Source organism: Phyllostomus hastatus, unplaced genomic scaffold (genome assembly GCF_019186645.2).
Source record: "Phyllostomus hastatus isolate PE091 unplaced genomic scaffold, TTU_PhHast_1.1 phas_scaffold_21, whole genome shotgun sequence".
Lineage (NCBI taxonomy): Eukaryota > Metazoa > Chordata > Mammalia > Chiroptera > Phyllostomidae > Phyllostomus > Phyllostomus hastatus.
Genome location: NW_025334017.1, coordinates 48,934,971 through 48,951,324, shown reverse-complemented (window position 1 = coordinate 48,951,324; position 16,354 = coordinate 48,934,971). Strand labels below are relative to the sequence as shown.

General features: G+C 64.4%; 1 protein-coding gene across 4 annotated transcripts in view; it reads left to right on the top strand.

The window, feature by feature from the left end:
* Positions 1-203: 203 nt before the first annotated feature.
* PLEC (plectin) overlaps positions 204-16,354 on the top strand; it is a 52,910-nt gene continuing 36,759 nt past the window's right edge. For 2 of the 4 annotated variants that reach the window (XM_045860783.1, XM_045860782.1), the window contains exons 1-2: positions 204-343; positions 1,535-1,733. In XM_045860783.1, the coding sequence (XP_045716739.1) occupies positions 1,541-1,733 (193 nt within the window). In that variant the 5' untranslated portion in view covers positions 204-343; positions 1,535-1,540. Of the gene's footprint in view, positions 344-1,534; positions 1,734-3,553; positions 3,715-16,354 lie in introns of those variants that run through there. The other 2 variants (XM_045860792.1, XM_045860791.1) reach the window with 1 other exon arrangement.

Here is a 16,354-nt window from a genome sequence, read left to right as displayed (position 1 = left end):
GCACCCGAGCGACCCCACGTAGCCTTAGTGTCAAGCACGCGCCCCCAACAAAGTCTCCTTGCCGACCGACCCGCCCTGAACGCGCCGGGAGGGGGCGGGGCGGGGCTGGCGATAGGGGGGGTGCGCGGTGGGAGCGCTGAGGTGGAGCCACACTAGTGCTCCAGCCCCGCCGCTTCCGTGAGCCCCTGGCCCTCACGCACTCGGGCGCCCGGATCCTACGGGCGGCGCTCGGTTTGGAGCCGGGGCGGGGCTCCGGGTTCGCCCCGCCTGCGTCGCCTCCGCGGTTCTCCGGGTGCAAGCAGTCTGGCTGCGGCGGCCGAGCCTAGCCGAGCTGAGCCACCAGGCACGTATGACTGGGGCGGGATGGAGAGGCGCGCGGTGTGCGGGTGCTTCGGGGTGGGCTGGGAGCTATCCGTCCGCAGGCGTTCAGTAACGAGGGGCTGCGTCGCGGCCCGTCCTGCCTCCGGAGGACACCACCTCTGAGGGCCGGAGACTGCGGAACTGGTCGGGCGGTGCCCGGGGTGTGGGCAGGAAAGATCGTTGGGGAGGATCGGCTGGCCGCAGGGCGCCGGGCGGGGGGCTGAAGCAAAGGGGGTGGAGGAGGCTGTGGAAGGCGGGGCGGAGTGGCCCCCAGGTCGGTGCCCCCTGTCTCCTTCCCAGCCCTTAGCTTGAGGGCCGAGGCACAGAGCCCACATTGTGCCCCCACGGCACCCCACCCCCGCCGGGACAGAGCTCCATTCACCTCCCGCACGCCAGCGCTCTTGGGGATGGGTAGCTGAGGAGTGTGCACGAGTGGGTGTGCGTGCGCTCTGGCGGCGCCGGCGGTGCGTGTGTGTGCGCACTCAGAGTGGGCTGCTGGAGCGGCGGCCCGGGCTCCCAGCCTTGCCGCAGCGGGCTGGTGCGGCCCACGGCACTGCGGCTCCGGCTATTTATAGGCGTGCACTGCGGAGACCACGGTGGGACTGCGCGGGGCTGGGGCTGGGCCCTGGGAGTCCTAGAGGCTGAGATAGGTTGGAGGTACAGCGCCATGGTCCGGGGGATGGGCTTAGGGTCCTGGAGGGGAGGGGCAGCGGTCAGGGATGATCAGAGGACTAGAGGAGACAGGGTCCAGGTTTGGGGTGCTGGGGGTGGAGGGTGGGGTCTGTGTGCTCTGATGGAGTGAGCCCATGGGTGACAGCACAGAGGGCTCAGTGTTTGGGTGACTAAGAGAAGGGAGGGGCAACAATGGGGGGGTAGTCAATGTCCCAGTGATAGACTGGGGTGAGTGGGGTCAGTGCTTGGGGGGGGGTCACTGTGTGGTGTCTGAGGGATGGTCTGGAGAGGGTGAGGCCAGCTTGGGTGGGGGGGGAGGGTCGTCCGCGTCTGGGTGCAGAGGGTGGGTGGCCAGTAGGTGCATGAGGTGGAACTCAGGAGGTGGGTGGGCATCAGTGTTCAGCTGATAGGGTGGGTGGGTGGGGCCAACGTCTAGGTTAAGAAGGTGACGGGCCAGTGTGCAGCCCCCCAGAGACGTGACCCCCTCCTGCTCCCTCCCCAGGAAGCCATGTCGGGTGAGGACCAGGAGGTGCGGGCGGCGGCTGAGGACAGCTCCGGCGGAGGCAGCAGCTCGCCCAGCCCCGGGGACACGCTGCCCTGGAACCTGGGGAAGACGCAGCGGAGCCGGAGGAGTGGAAGCGGCTCTGGGGGCAATGGCGGCGTCTTGGACCCTGCTGAGCGGGCAGTCATCCGAATTGCAGGTAATGCGGAAGGGCATTGTCTTTCACTTTGCAGTCAGGAGCGGGTGGACCCAGCTGCTGCTGCGTGCGCCGGGCAGGTGTAGGACTGGGAGGAGAGGTGAGACCTCTGCGGGTCAGAGAGGGCCTCTGCCCGTCCTGGCTGAGGGCAGGCGGCACAGCGCCACCTGCTGGCCCCACTCTGCCTGCTGCCTGAGGCCTGCGTTAGCGCTTGCTGTGGTGGCACTGGCCCGGGCCTCAGGAAAGGGCCCAGTGCCCAAATGCCATGGTGGTACTGTCTTGGGCTCCTGGGGCAGAGCTGCCTTCCAGGCCCCCTGGTCTTGGCTGCCACCATGGGTGCGGGGGAAGCACCTAGGAGCAGCTCAGGAGGGCCCACCCGGTTGGCGAGAGCCCTGGCCCCTCCCTGCGCCAGAGTCTCGCTCTCCAGCAGTTGCCTTTCTGGGGAGTAGGGTGGGGAAGGCCGGGGAGAGGCCTCCAACAGTGCAGGGCTGGCAGGTGGACAGCAGCCTGTCCCTTTGGGAAGCCGGTGACCTAGGGCTGGATGCCACCCCAGGATGTGCCGGGCAAGGGAGCATCCCATTGAGGGTTTTTGTGCCCAGGCTGAATGCTGACCCCACCACCACTAGGACTGGACGAAGGCGAGGTGCCTGGAGGGCAGACCGGCCCCTGTGGAGGCCGGAGGCCGGGGGGGGGGGGGGTCGCCTGAGGCCTGCGGGGAGAGGCCAGCCGGCCAGCCGGCTGCGGAGCAAGGACGTGCTGTGGGCAGTGCCGGACTTGGTGGGGGGAAACTCAGAGGAGCAGGACAGCAGGACGGGGTGAAGGCTTGCCACCCATCCCCACCCCTGGGGCCGCGTGGGCGGGGCCCTTCCCAGGACCCCCCCCCCCCATCACATGTGGATTTTAAAAGCGGCCATTTCTCCGCATGGAAGCAACAGGAATGTCCTTCCGAGCCCTGGCCTTCCTCCTGGTCACCCTGCCCCGCAGTGGGCTCTGGGCTGGGCTGCTCGGGCCCACAGCAGAGCCTTTGTGCCAGCCTGCCGGCTTTCCTGGTACTGACCCCTGGAAGAGGGGCCCTGGCCACGGGTATGCGGCGCAGAAGGTCAGAGAGGAATGGGGGGGGGGTGGCCGCGGGGGGGGGGGGGGCGTTCTAGGCAGAAGGACATTTGCCAGTGCCCAGAGAAGGGTCCTTCCAGTTTGACGGGTCCAAAAGAATGGCTTTTCTTTTGTTTTGTTTTGTTTTGTTGTTTTTTATATAATCTTTATTATATTTTTCCATTACCATTTAGTCTCCCTAAAGAATGGCTTTTATTTGTGCCATTTTATTGTTCCTGAAAAGTCCCTATTTCAGTCCCGTTATAGTGCATAAACTTTTTCCTTTTTGTCTTAAGAGTCCTTTTTGTGTTGATAATACTAACTCTGGCTCCCAGGCTGCAAGGGAAGCATTCTAGGGAGGAGGGAGGGGCGCGCCCGGGGGCGGCCAGGTGAGGTCGCTGGATCCGACTGGGTCCCCGGAGAGGTCGGGGTTGGCGAGGGAGGGGGCTGCTGCGGAGCTGGGAGCCAGACGCGAAGAACTCAGGCTGTTGGCGGCCCGCGACCCGGTCGGGGGAGGGACGTGGAGTGCGCTCGCTGGCGTGCGCGGTGGAACACAGACGCGCGACCCGCGGAGCCCGCTCCAGCCGAGCCCACTCCAGGACGCGCCGGGACGTGCGGCCGAAGCTCCCCAAGGCCAGCCAGCCCCGGCCCCGCCCCGCCCCTCCCGTGGGGCATCCTGGGTGCGGGGCGGGGCGGGGGCGGCTCCTTTAAGTGGCGCTCGCGGCCGCAGGGACAGAGTGGCTGCCCGGGGCTAGAGAGAGGCTCCCTCCCCGCCGCAGCGCCCCGCCGCGTCCCGCGCCCGCCGGCATGGCCGCCCTGCTGCCGCTTGGCCCGCCACCTGACGAGCAGGATTTCATCCAGGCCTACGAGGAGGTGCGGGAGAGGTACAAAGGTACGGCGCCACCGGCCCTGGCAGGTCCTCCAGCCTGACAGCCTGGTCTGTGACACCGTGTCCGCAGTGGCTGTCCCCATCGCGGCCCAGGCGGAGCGCAGTCCCCCGCCCGCCTCGCTTGTCCCCGCGGTCTCGGCGCCTAGGGAAGAGGCCGGCGGGCGCTCTCTCGGCGCAGACCCCGCTGGTATGTCCTTAATAGGACATCGCGCAGCGCCGGTAGGTGGGGTGGGCCGCGCAGCGGCAGGGGCGCCTCCCGGCCAGTGTCCAGCGTCCAGAGTCTATGCTCAGCAGACACGTGGGTCAAGGCTAAGCTGTTCCCTGCCCCTCAGCTGGGTGCCTCCCACATGGGGCAGGGGCGGCTGCCACCACTTGGCAGCTTGGCAGTGGGTCGCATAGTTGTGGCCTCTCCTCACCTCCCAAAGTGGCCGGCGCCTAGGCTGCAGCCCTTCCTTGGCAGGGACCCCCATTGCATTCCTTCTCTGTCCCCTGGGTGGCAGCTGTGGGCTGGGGACGTCTGGGCAGCCCCCTCTTCCTCTCCAGAGGAAGCCGCTCTGTGGCTTCTGGCAGATCCTTCTGCTGCTCCACGCCCCCCCCCCCTCCGCGCCCGCCCATACCCTCACAGCTCTGAGTGGGCCTGCACGCAGCCCCGGCTTCCCACCCCCCCAGGGGCGTTCCAGCCTGGGAGTGAGCAGTGGCGAGGGTCGCAGTGGGCCCTGGGCAGAGCCGACCGGAGCAGGTTCCAGCTCCACACGGCTGCTTTTCCTGGCCCTGTCCCCAAGGGCAGCTCAGGGAGAGCCGTCCTGCTGGGGCCTTGCCTGGGGCCTGTGGAACCCTGTGCACCCACTGACCTCGGGGGCAGCTGTGCTGGGCCCAGGGCTCATCTCTGCCGCGCCCCCCCCCCCCCTTCACAAACAGCTTTCGCTGGGTCCTGAGCGGTGTGAGTGTGCTGGGAGCTTCTCCTTGACAGCGTGGTGGCCAGCTGTTTACCTCTGTGACCCGTTCACCTGGGCCAGGTAGAGCCGCCCCTGGGACAGCGGCTCTGCGTCTGACCACGGCGCCCGTAGGGGGGAAGGCCGCCCCTGGGCAGGCGCAGGGCAGGGAAGCAGCTGCCCCTCTGGGCCACAGCTGTCCTGACAAACCTCAGGACAGGACTCTGGGGGCCGGGGGCACCGAACAGCCAGCACAGCGCTCCGCTCTGGGACCTGGTTCCGGTCCGGGCACAGCGCCTCGTGTGGACAGAGCCTGCCCTGACCGCTGACCCCCACTTTCCTGGTCGCCAGGGTTGTGTTGGACACATTGGGGCACCCTGGCCCATGTCCACGTCCTGGGCTTGGTGGGTGGCTCTCGCCTGTTCCGCCTGCCCGCAGTGGGCTCGCCAGCATCACGGTGCGCCCCCCCCCCCCCCGTGGCCCTGGCCCCCAGGGCAGCTGAGACTCCCCAAGCAGGAGAGCAGGTTCTGGCGGCTCCCTGGGCCGTCAGGAGGAGGGGAACTTCTGGGGCGCACCAGGCACCCCTCGGTCTCCTCGCCTTCTGACCTGAGCCACGGGAGTGGGCGAGGGGCTGGGCTGCTGCCTGCGGCCATGGCCGGGCCGTGGCCAAGGCCCAGGAGTGGCCCAGAGGGGGCTAGAGGGGGCCAGGCTGTGGGCCGCGTGGCCGACTGCTGTGAGCCCCTTGGACCTCCTGGAGGCCTGAGAGCCTGGCCCGTCCTGTCCCTGGAGGGGCCAGGCTGCCCCGGATGTCAGCCAGCTAGTGGCTGCTCGGGGCTGGGGGTGTGGAGGAGCCCCTTTCCCAGGCTGGCTGCGCCCTCAGGATCCCCTGCCCGGCCCTGTGTGCCCCCTCTCGGTCCTTCACTGGGCGCATGAGGGCTCTGCATTCTGCCTCCTGGCCTCTGACCCTCACTGGCGGTCCCCCCCCAGCCCCACCCTCCCCTGCTCTCACTCACCAGATTCAGCTTCCGGGCTTCCCTTCCGAAGTCCAGCCTCTTAGTCTGTCACCTCAGTGACCTCCCCCCACCCCACGCCCCACCCTGGACACGTCATCACCCCTGGCTTTCCCCCCCGAAAATCCCCAGTTGTCTCCGGGTGGTCACTGATCCTTCCAGAACATTCTTGGTTTCCTGCTGGCCACAGCCCCTCCCCACCCTCCTTGCCTTTTCTGCAGGGCAGATTCCTGTGGGGCTGAGGCCACCGGGGTGTGTGGCCAGCCAGCTCAGCTGCAAGGGGTGTCCTAACTCCTAGATCATCAACCAGAGCCTGGCCAGGCCGGGCTCAGGTGTGCTAGAGCGGGGGAGGGTTTGAGGTGAGCAGGTGAGTGTGGGAAGGGTGTCTGGCGAAGAAGGAGCCTCCCAGCCCCTCAAGTGGTGCTGTGTGCACCGGGCCGGACGCCTGTCCGTGGGGTCAGGGCTTGAGGCACAGCCTAGGCCGCAGAGGGCGGGGCCAGCAAGGAAGGCCTGGGCAGTGCGAGAGAGAGTTCAAGGTTGTCCCCTCAGGGCTGGGAGCAGTGTGACAACAGAGTCAGTACAGATCAGATTGGAGGGCGGGGCTGCAGAAGCGAGGTTGGAGAGAGGCCAGGACGAGTGTCCTGTCCGTGTGCTGGGGGCAGCGTGCCGGTCTTCAAACTCGCTGGAGGGGCTGCGCCAGCTCCCCGTCAGGCCCCGGGCCACGGTGCCTGGTACCCTCCTTGCAGGTCCTGCGCTCTCCTGTCCCGGACTTTGAGCTCCGTTATCTGTGCCCCTGGCACGGGCCCCAGGCCCTCAGCCAGCATTTGCAGGGTGCTCGCATGGGTGAGTGGGTGATGGCACCGATCGTCGTCTCTGGCGGCCGGAGCTCCGCTGGCAGGAGCAGAGGCTGCCAGGCAACGGGGGCTCTTTGGAGAGGGCTTGTGGTCTGTGTTTACTGTCAAAAGTAAAATGTGCTCAAAACACAAAGAACAAGCACCATGGAAGTGTCTGAAGAAAAACGGTTTAAGTCACAACTCTGGCCCCCACTCTCATTGGCTGGGGTGACGTGTGTGACTGTGTGTGTGTGTGAGAGAGAGAGAGGGAGAGAGAGAGGGAGAGAGAGAGGGAGAGAGAGAGGGAGAGAGAGGGAGAGAGAGAGGGAGAGAGAGAGGGAGTTCAGTGGTTTTTCGAGTATTGATAGACTTGTGGCCCCGTTACCACAGTTCCGGGACGTGGACATCCCCTGGCCCTCGGCACATGCCCATCTCCTCCAGCCCCCGTGGGTGTGCCCAGGCTGGACACTGAAGATACGGGCGCTTCACCGTGATTTGCCGCTGGTGCGTTTTTTACAGATTGAAGGTTGTAGCAACCCGGTGTCCAGCCACTCGGGTGGCGCCATTTTTCCAGTAGGCCGGGTGATGGGGAGCGTGTTTCAGCAATAAAGGAAGGCTGGCCCTTGGTTTTGGGGAGGCGATGAGGCCGTACACTTCACAGACCGCCCGGCGGACATCCGGGTTGCTTCCACCTCCTGGCTGTTCCGGACAGGGCGCTGCGAGCACGGTGCCCAGCTTTAGTGGGGACGCACACACGTCTTCATCTCCCTCGGGCAGACACCGCGGAGTGGAATTGCTAGGCCCTGCGGTCAGTCTATGTTTAACTCTTGGCGAATGGCCAGGTGGTTCTCCCAGCGCCGCACCATCCGGCGTTCCCCCAGCCGCCACCCACTCTTGTAGCCGTTATCTGCCTCGGTGAGTGCGGACGTCCAGTCTAGTGGGTGTGAAGTGGGCTCTTGTGCCGGCGAGCTGTTGCGCCTCCTGACGCCCGGTCTGCGGGGCCCGTGCTCACGTGCGCGTGGGCCGTCGCGTGTCCTCTTTGGGGAAACCTTCGTCCAGATCCTCTGGCCACCTTCCCGTCTGTGGGACGACGCCCAGCCCGCTGAGCCACACTCTTCAGGGCCCTTTGTCCATTTTAAAATTTGGTTTTTATCTTTCTATGATGAAGTTGTAAGTGTTCTTTGTGTGTTCTTGATACAAGTCCCTGATCAGATAGGTGACTGGCAAAAATTTCCTCGGATTCTGTGGGTTGTCTTTTCACTTTCTTTTCTTTTTTTTTTAAAGATTTTATTTATTTTACTTTTAGACAGAGGGGAAGGGAGGGTGAAAGAGAGGGAGAGAAACATCAATGTGTGGTTGCCTTTCCCATGCTCCCCACCTGGGGACCTGGCCTGCAACCCAGGAATGTGCCCTGACTGGGAATTGAACCAGCAACCCTTGGTTCGCAGGCTGGCACTCAATCCACTGAGCCACACCAGCTAGGGCTCTTTTCACTTTCTTGATGGTGTCCTTTGAAGCACAGAAGTTTGTCATTGTGATGGGCCCAGTTTTTCCATTTTTTTCTTGGCTGCTTGTGCTTTTGGTGTTATTGGCTGTTCCAAAAGCCGTGAAGATTTATGCCCATGTTTTTTTTTTTCTTTCAAGTTTTCCATAGTTTTGCCCTGGCTGGTGTAGCTCAGCAGATTGAGCATGGGCTGCAAACCAAAGGGTCACTGGTTCAATTCCCAGTCAGGGCACATGCCTGGGATGCTGGCCAGGTCCCCATTGGGGGCCGTGTGAAAGGCAACCACACATTGATGTGTCTCTCCTTCTCTTTCTCCCTCCCTTCCCCTCTCTCTAAAAATAAATAAAACCTTTAAAAAAAGATTTCCATAGTTTTAACTCCTCCCTTTAGGCCTTTGATCCATTTTAAATGAATAGTTACGCATGGCACGAAGTAGGGGTCCAGCTTCTGTCTTTTGCATGGCAAGGCCTGAGAGGAGCTGGGAGCAGGGGCCAGGGTCCAGGGGCCCTGAGCAGGGACTCGGGGAGGCCAGGGAGGGAAGGTGCCAGTGGGGGACCCGACCCACCACGGTCTGGCGCCGAGGCCAGTGCCCAGAGGCAGGCCCGCAGTGGGCAGGGAGGTGCAGGGCTGGTGCCTGGTGGGTGGCGGTGGGCTGGGTGGAGGCGGAGTCGGGAAGTGTTCTCAGGCGAGGGGAGGACAGTGCCCACTTGGAAGACGGGATGCTAGCTGGCAGGGCCACTCCCCTTCACCCTTCCTCTCCTGGGGGGGCTTGGGTCGAGGTTTAGCTGCAGAAGGGTCATCCCCGGCTGGTTGGCCAGCTCTTGGCAGGAAGCTCTACTGCTGCCCTGAGGCAAAGGGGTCTGGGACAAGGAAAGAGGACAGAAACGCTGGCTGCGCACTCTGGTCCCCAGGGCGTGGGCAGATCCAGGGCCAGCGCCACAGGGAAGGAAGGCCCTAGGAGGGCGTGTGGGGTGGCTGGTCTGGAGCCTGGGAGGCCTGGGGAGCGCCGGTGGGGCAGATGGGCTGGAGCAGCACCCGTGCCTGGGACAGCGGGGCAGGGGCACGGCCGGGTGTTGGAAGTTCGGGACCACAGGGTGCGGGGTGGAGGGGGGGTGGGGTCAGGGGGCAGCTGGCAGAAAGCCAGAAAGTGGCGTCTCCAGCATCTGTCTCTGAGCATGTGGCTTTTTATGATCTTCATTCTGTTCTTTCTGTTTGTCAAATGAATATGTATGTTGCACTTTTTAAAAATATATTTTATTTATTTATGTTTTAGACAGAGGGGGTGGGAGGGAGAAAGAGAGGGAGAGAAACAGCAATGTGTGGTCGCCTGTCACTCGCCCCCTACTGGGGACCCAGCCCTCAACCCAGGCCTGTGCCCTGAGTGGGAATCGAACCAGTGACCCTTTGGTTTGCAGGCTGGTGCTCAATCCACTGAGCCACACCAGTCAGGGCTGTTGCACTTTTGAAATGCATCTTTTTTTTCTCTTTTCTGAATAAACCAATGGCTACATGGGCAGCTCGTAAAACAAGCACAAGACACAATGGCTGCACTGTTACTGTTACGTAGGAACCCATGGTGTTTGCACAGCGCAAACGGCCCGGAAAAGTGCCCCCTGCACCACGTTCCTGGGGTCGCTGCAGCAGATGGCCCCAGTTGTGGTGGCCTGCAACGACAGAGGTTTACTCTCACAGTCTGGAGGCCACAAGTCCACAGTCAAGGTGTCGGCGGGGCTGTGCCCCTCAGAGGCTCCAGGGCAGACTCCTTTCCTGCCTGACCAGCCCGGTGCCTCCGGCATTCCTCGGGGCATGGCCGCACCTCTCTGCGCTCTGCGTCCGTGGTCACGTGGCCTCTCCCCCGTGTCTTCCCGTCTGTCTCCTGTAAGGATAGGTGCTGCTGGGTTTAGCATCTCCTCTGAGTCATCCAGAATCTCAAGATTCTTAGCTTAATTACAACCGCAACAACCTTTTCCCAAATAAGGGCACGTTCAGGAGTTCAGAGGTGGATGTGTATCTGGGGGGCACCGTTCAGCCCACCGCAGTCCGCCCTCCGGTCCCCTGCAGTTCTGTCAGTTCTGGGCACATGCATCACCCCACCCCAGCACTGCCCCCTCCAGAGTCTCCACGGAGTCCTGTCAGCTCAGAAGCCCCGGGTCTGACCGAAGCTGTCTAAGCCAGGCTGAAGCGAGGCGTGGGTACCGTTCGCCGGCGGTGCTCTCCCTGCCTGGGGCCCGGAGGTGGTGGCACGCTGTCTGTCTCCTCCATGGCTCCACTGGCCCCTCTGCGCCCACAGCCCCGCCCGCTGCGCCTGAGGCTCTGCCCCTACAGGCGCTTCTCCTGTCTCCTGGAGAGGAGCAGCCGTGCTGCCCTGGAGGTGCGGCTCAGTGGACTGAGCTCCGGCCTGCGAGCAGAGAGGTCGCTGGTTCGATTCCCAGTCGGGCCACACGCCTGGGTTGCGGGCCAGGTCCCCAGCAGGGGACGCGTGAGAGGCAACCACACATCGATGTTTCTCTCCTTCTCTTTTCCCCTCCCTTCCCCTCTCTCTAAAAGTAAATAAATAAAATCTTTTTAAAAAACCCTTAAAAGTAGCACCCCTGTGAAGCCGAGTAGCTCCATCGCCCCGCCTCCGGCCCATAGGGCGCCAGAGTTCCCGCAGCCTTCCTTCCTTTCACCTGTCTCTGTGCTCGTCCGTCCCAGCTGGCAGTGTCTCTGCCGACACAGCACCCTCGTCCACCCCCTGGGTCTCCCAGGCGTGTCGCAGGACCCTCGCCGTTACAGGAGGGTGCTCGCAGGTCTCTCCTGGGTGAGCCCTGTCTGTCTCTCGGTGTCGGAGCTGCACCTGTTCCGCTGAAGGCCGCCCGGTCCCACCCTCGGCCCTCGGCGCGGAGCGTGCTTTCCTACCGGCGAGTCCGCGCGGCGGCGTCCTCCGCGGTCTGGACAGGCCACGCCTCCTACATCTCAGCGCCAGTCCCGTTCTGGCTCCGCCGTGCACGCCTGGCCTCCCGCACTCCACTGTGGGCCGGCAGGGGACACCCGTGACGCCCCGCGCACTGTCCTGGAAGTCTCCAGGTTCCTCACGGACAAGCTCTGCTTTCCACCCGGTTCCGCCACATCTTCCGCCACGTCTTCCGCCCCATTTAACAAAGGCCGCCTTTCCCCCGGGCCCGGCGGTGCGCTCCTCGTTTCCTTCTAAGCAACAGCTAAACCACCGAAACCCGAGTTCTGCCAACGGTCTGCTGAGGCCTCGAGGCTCTTCATGTTCCGCAGAATGCTCCAGCCTCTGTTCAGTGCCCAGCTTCAAAGCCCGCTCCAGGCTTTTAGGTATTTTCTACTCCCAGAAACAGTAGCACCCACTCCAAGAAACAAAATCTTTTTTTCTTTAAAGACTTTATTTATTTATTTTTAGAGAGCGGGGAAGGGAGGGAGAAAGAGAGGGAGAGAAGCATCCATGTGCCACAGAAATATCAGTCAGTTGCCTCTCGTGCGCCCCCAGCCGAGGACCTGGCCCGCAACCCAGGCGTGTGCCCTGACCGGGTATCGAACCGGCGACCTTGGAGCTTGCAGGTGATGCCCGACCCACTGAGCCACACCAGTCATGGCATGATGAGATATTTTAGACACCTATAACTTCTTTTTGCTTCCTCTTACAACATGCATATCTTTCTGTGACATTAGTTTACAATAGAATATCCCTTTGCACGGTGACCCCGTCATATTTAAGCCCGTCCCCTGATGTAGAACATTCAGGCTATTTCTATTTTGTTTTACTTTCTGGCATTAGAAACTGCTGCGGCAACCAGCGTTGCCGCTGGCTAGGTGTGTGTGTAACTGTTGTTATAAATAGAACTTCTGGGTCAAGTGGCATGCACAAGGTGAGCCTTATCTCCCCGCCAGGATACCATTTTTCACCTCTGGGCCTGGCAGAAGTCCCCGCGCCAGGGCTTCTTCCGGGTGGCGTCGGCGAAGCTGTCGGAGACAGGCCGCTGAGAGCGCCTGGCAGAGGCGAGCCGCCTGCGCAGGTGGCAGGAGCCCCTGCTGGAAGGGGCGGCGTGGGGTGTGCGAGACGCCACACGGTGGGTTAGAAGTGGGGAGGTGGAGCACCGTGGTCGTGGGTGCGCCATGTTCCGCGGAGACGTGCCGGAGGGTACCGGGACCCGGCGACCGAGAGCCCCCACGGCATGTGTGTGGGCGGGGCGCCCGTCCGGAGGGTCTAACAGACGTCTCTCCGGCGCTTGCTGGGTCTCCCCGTGGGCTCAGTCCCTGCGCCCGCCCACTCCGTGCCTTGGAGCTTCCCGTGGACAGCAGCCTCGCCACCCCCAACACCAAACAGGGCGAGTGCGCAGGTGCGGCCGTGATGGACAGAAACCCAGCTGTGGTGGGGGGCGGGCGGGTGGATGGGAGCCGCGGTTTCAGTAAACGTTACCTCGGGAGCCCCGGCTCTGAGGGGCGGGGCCTTTGGGACGTCTTCCTCCGCGCCGGCTGCACTTAAGTGCCGTCTGGTTCTCCTCCACCACATTCCAAGCACTGTCTGTCTCGCCCGGCTAATGCTGGTTCCCCCGTTATGCTGCCGCTGGCCCAGGGGAGTCTCCCGGGTCTCCCCGTCTGTCACAAGTGGGCTCTTCCGCTGGTGCCGGTCGTACCAGGAGGTCAGCGCGGCTTGTCGTGGTGCTGAGAGGGGCGACGTCTCGTCCCGGAGCCCTGATGGCAGCCGCACAGGCGCCGCCTCCCTCTGTCCTGGCCCCCCGCCCCGGCGCACCTGCAGCCTCCCCACCACACAGGAGCAGCCGAGGCCTGGCCGCCTGCAGCAGAGTGGGCTCTCGGGTCCCTGACCGCCACCCTGAGGGCCCCACAGCCCCGTGGCGGAAGAGCACCAGCGGCCTGCTCCCCATAGCACCGCCTCACCTTGCTGGGCTGCAGTGCCCACGTGGCCCCGGTCGGGGGGGGGCTCAGGAGGGGTCACGGTGGGTTTGGGGGGGATATCTGCTCTGGGGTCAGCGCTGCACCATCCTTCCTGGTTTACCGGCCACTCCGTGCAACCCGCAGTGCTGATGCGTCTGTGTCAGCACAGCCGCAGCCGTGTGGGCGTCTCCTGTGCTGGCGGAGGAGAGCTGCATCGGGGGCCTTCCTGGGGAGCATGTCGCCCCTGAGCCGCGAGGATTTATCCCTTCCTTTCCCCCTGGGGACGCTGGCCAGCCCAGGCCTGCGGGACGAGGGTGAGACAGCTGTCCTCACGGCACAGACCCCTGTCTCTGGGTCAGAGACGCTGTCCCTGCTGGGAGGGAACCGCAGAGGGGCCGGAGTCAGGCCCACCCGTGGCTGGGAGCGAGGCCGAGGGTCGGGGCGGCAGGGCTGCAGCAGCGGGGCCTGGTCTGCGAGTGGGAGCCTTCTGGCTGCTCTGTGCAGGGCGCCTGGCTGTGCAGGGTGATGTCTCTGCCCACGGGGACACGCTCCCCAGGGCCAGTGCTGTCCTGGAGGCGAGCGGGTGCTGGCCAGGCCCACGGCAGTGGCGGAGGTGGGGGAGGACGAGGCTTGAGAGACAAGCGGGAGCAGAAGGATGGGACCCCCCCAGTGGGTGGGACGCAGGGGTGGGCCCAGGGCCTCCCAAGGCCTCAGGCGCTATTCTAGAACTGGGCTGCATGCAAGGGGCTGGACGGGCCCCTCTGTGCCCCTCTGGCTGTCCCCAGGAGCCCCTCCCCGGCAACGCGGTGGGCCTGGGCTGTCTTGGTGGCCACAGGCTTTCGGGAGCCACCCAGGGTAGCTGGCCTGGTCCGGTTCACATGGCCGTCACCCAGTGTAGGGCCCTCCCTGTGCAGGAAGGGTCCTCTGCGCCCCAGCCCGGCGGCCTCCCTGGAGACTGAGGCTGGCACTGAGCTCTGGTGGTGCAGGGGAGCTGCGTGTCAGAGAGGGACGGTGCCTGCTGGCGGGGACCACAGCTGCCACCCGTCCCCCTCACAGGATCACTGGAATCACCTGTCCAGCATCCACAGTGAACCGCAGCAGCAGGGCCAGCTGCTGCAGGGGTGCGGGGACAGGTTTGAAGTCGGGGGAGCACCCAGCTGAGGGGGCAGCGGGACCATCTGAGTGGCAGGTGGGGTGTGTGGAGGCCACGCCTGTCAGGGTCTCCTGGGACGGGGGGGGGGGGGCGATGCTTTGTCCCCTAGAAACTGGGAAGGAGGGGGCCCTGGTGGAGGTGTTAGGTCTTGCCTCCTGTTCCGGGGACCCTGAGGGGTGACCTGCCTCCTACATTTGCAGAAAGCCGGAGGGTTTGAGGTGTGAGTTCGGAAGGCGAGTCCCTGGCCCCGGGGACCTGACAGGGCCCTAGCTGGGCACCGGGGGCTGGGGGCAGGGGGCTGTGCAGCCGGACCGCCTGTCTTCTGGGGCCCCAAGGTGCGATGTGGGCAGGGAGGCCGGCGAAGGCCAGGGCTGCGGGGGGGGCGGGGCCAGAGCCGCCTTTTCTCCCCGTGTCTCCAGCCGCCGGCCCCTCATGCAGGGCAGCGGGGGCCTCCCTGGCCTTGTGAGCCCGCACCCACAGCTCTGTCTCCCGCTGTCCCCACGCGCTCCGGTGTCGGCCGGACCGCTTGTCTCCCGCCTCCCCCTTCCTGTGCCGGCCAGCTGCAGCCTGCCTTTCTGTCCCCACTCGGCTGCCCCTTCCTCCGGGAAGCCCGCCCTGAGAGGGAGCGAGGGACGGGCTCCGTACGTCCTGTGGGGGGGCTGTGCGGCTGCGCCCCACCCCCGAGGCCCCAGCACACGGCTGGTGTTCGGGCAGGTTGAACAGGGCTCTCCTCCCCGGCCCTTCTGACCGCGATCACCCCTCTGAGAGCCCTGGCTGCAGGGAGCTGCATGCGGGTGACGGCAGTGGCCACTCACAGGCGGACAGCCGGCCTGGAGCGGGCATTTAAGGGCCTGGGACAGGCCTTCTCACATGGTCGACCCTGTGGTTTTGAAACGTCAGGAAAAACCACATCGTGCCCATTCCCTTGTGCCACTCGCCACCCACCCCATCCCTCCCCTCCCCTCCACCAGCTGGAAACTGCGATCTCGTAAAATTCAGTTCTATACAGTTTCAAAATAGAACAAGCACAGATTTTTTTTTTGGCTGAGCTTTCCATAGTTTTTTAGGTCTGTTTATTGAAGTATAAGTTTCTTTTGAAGTTTAATAAGGAAGTACTATTCAGGGAGAGGCTGAATTTAGGTTTATCCAGAAGTCACTCATAAAAATGTAATGGGAATTGAGGTGTAAGGAACCACAAAATCCTGTTTTAATTTCTCACCCTACTGTTTACCCCGGTTTGGAGACCATTCTTTCTGGAGACCTGCCTGTGCTCTGGCCTGGCAGAGCTGGGGGCGGGGGCAGGGCCGGGGGAGCAAGGGGACCTCCAGGCTTGAGCCAGCACGGGGCTGCACCTGCCTCTTTGTCCACCAGCCTGTACCTGTGGGTGCTGCTGGCCTCCACCTGTGCCACCAACATGTTCCCCACCCCAGCCGTGACCTGACACCTAGCAGGCCCACCTGCAGAAAGGGCGGGCGCTTGAAGGAGGGGCCTGGCCGGGCAGGCTGCGGGCCCCGGGAGGCCGGGAGGGGCCTTGGGGTGAGGGCGGAGGATGGGTTGGGAGGCCGGCCTGGCCGGACACTGAGGTAGGCTGGCCACCTCGGGTGGAGGCTGTCGCCCACAGCCCAGCTGGGAGGGCCAGAGTGGGAGGGGAGGGGCTGGTGCAGAAGGGGCGAATGCCCCAGGGCTGGCCCAGGCTCCCTGTGGTCCAGGGAGCGAGGCGGCACAGGCCCCACCTGGACATTGCAGTCTTCCCAGCAGGCAGGCAGTGACCAGCACCCCGTCCCCCGTGGCTCAGCAGGCTGACCCTGCCATCCTCCCGGGATGGGGGTGGGGTGGGGGGAGGGGACCTGGCACGTGGGGGGGGTGCTGGAGCTGGGACTAGGGGTGGGCGTGGAGACAGTGACAGGTCGATGGGCTGGAAGGCAGAGCTGCCAGGGTCTGTGGGGCTGGCTGTGGGGGCGATGACCCCAGGGCGTTGGCCTGAGCCCCTGGGAGGTGACTGTGCTGCAGCCACAGAGGACCCCAAGGCCAGCCGGGCCGGGATTGCTGAGTGGGAGAGGCAGAGGCTGGGGCCTGGGCTGGAGCCGGGAGGGACCTGTGGTCTCAGAGCATGGAGGGCATCGGGGGTCATAGGACGGGGTGAGGCAAGGCAGCCCACGGGAGCCTGTGGGTGGAGGAGGGTGCCAGGGGAGGGGACGGGGCAGAGCGCAGGGGCAGGGAGCTTGGGCACGGGGGGGGGGGGCTGGGACAGGAGCTGTGGTAGTGACAGCGGCAGCCGAGGGTCCCAGGGCATGACCTCCGGCAGGCCGTCGGTG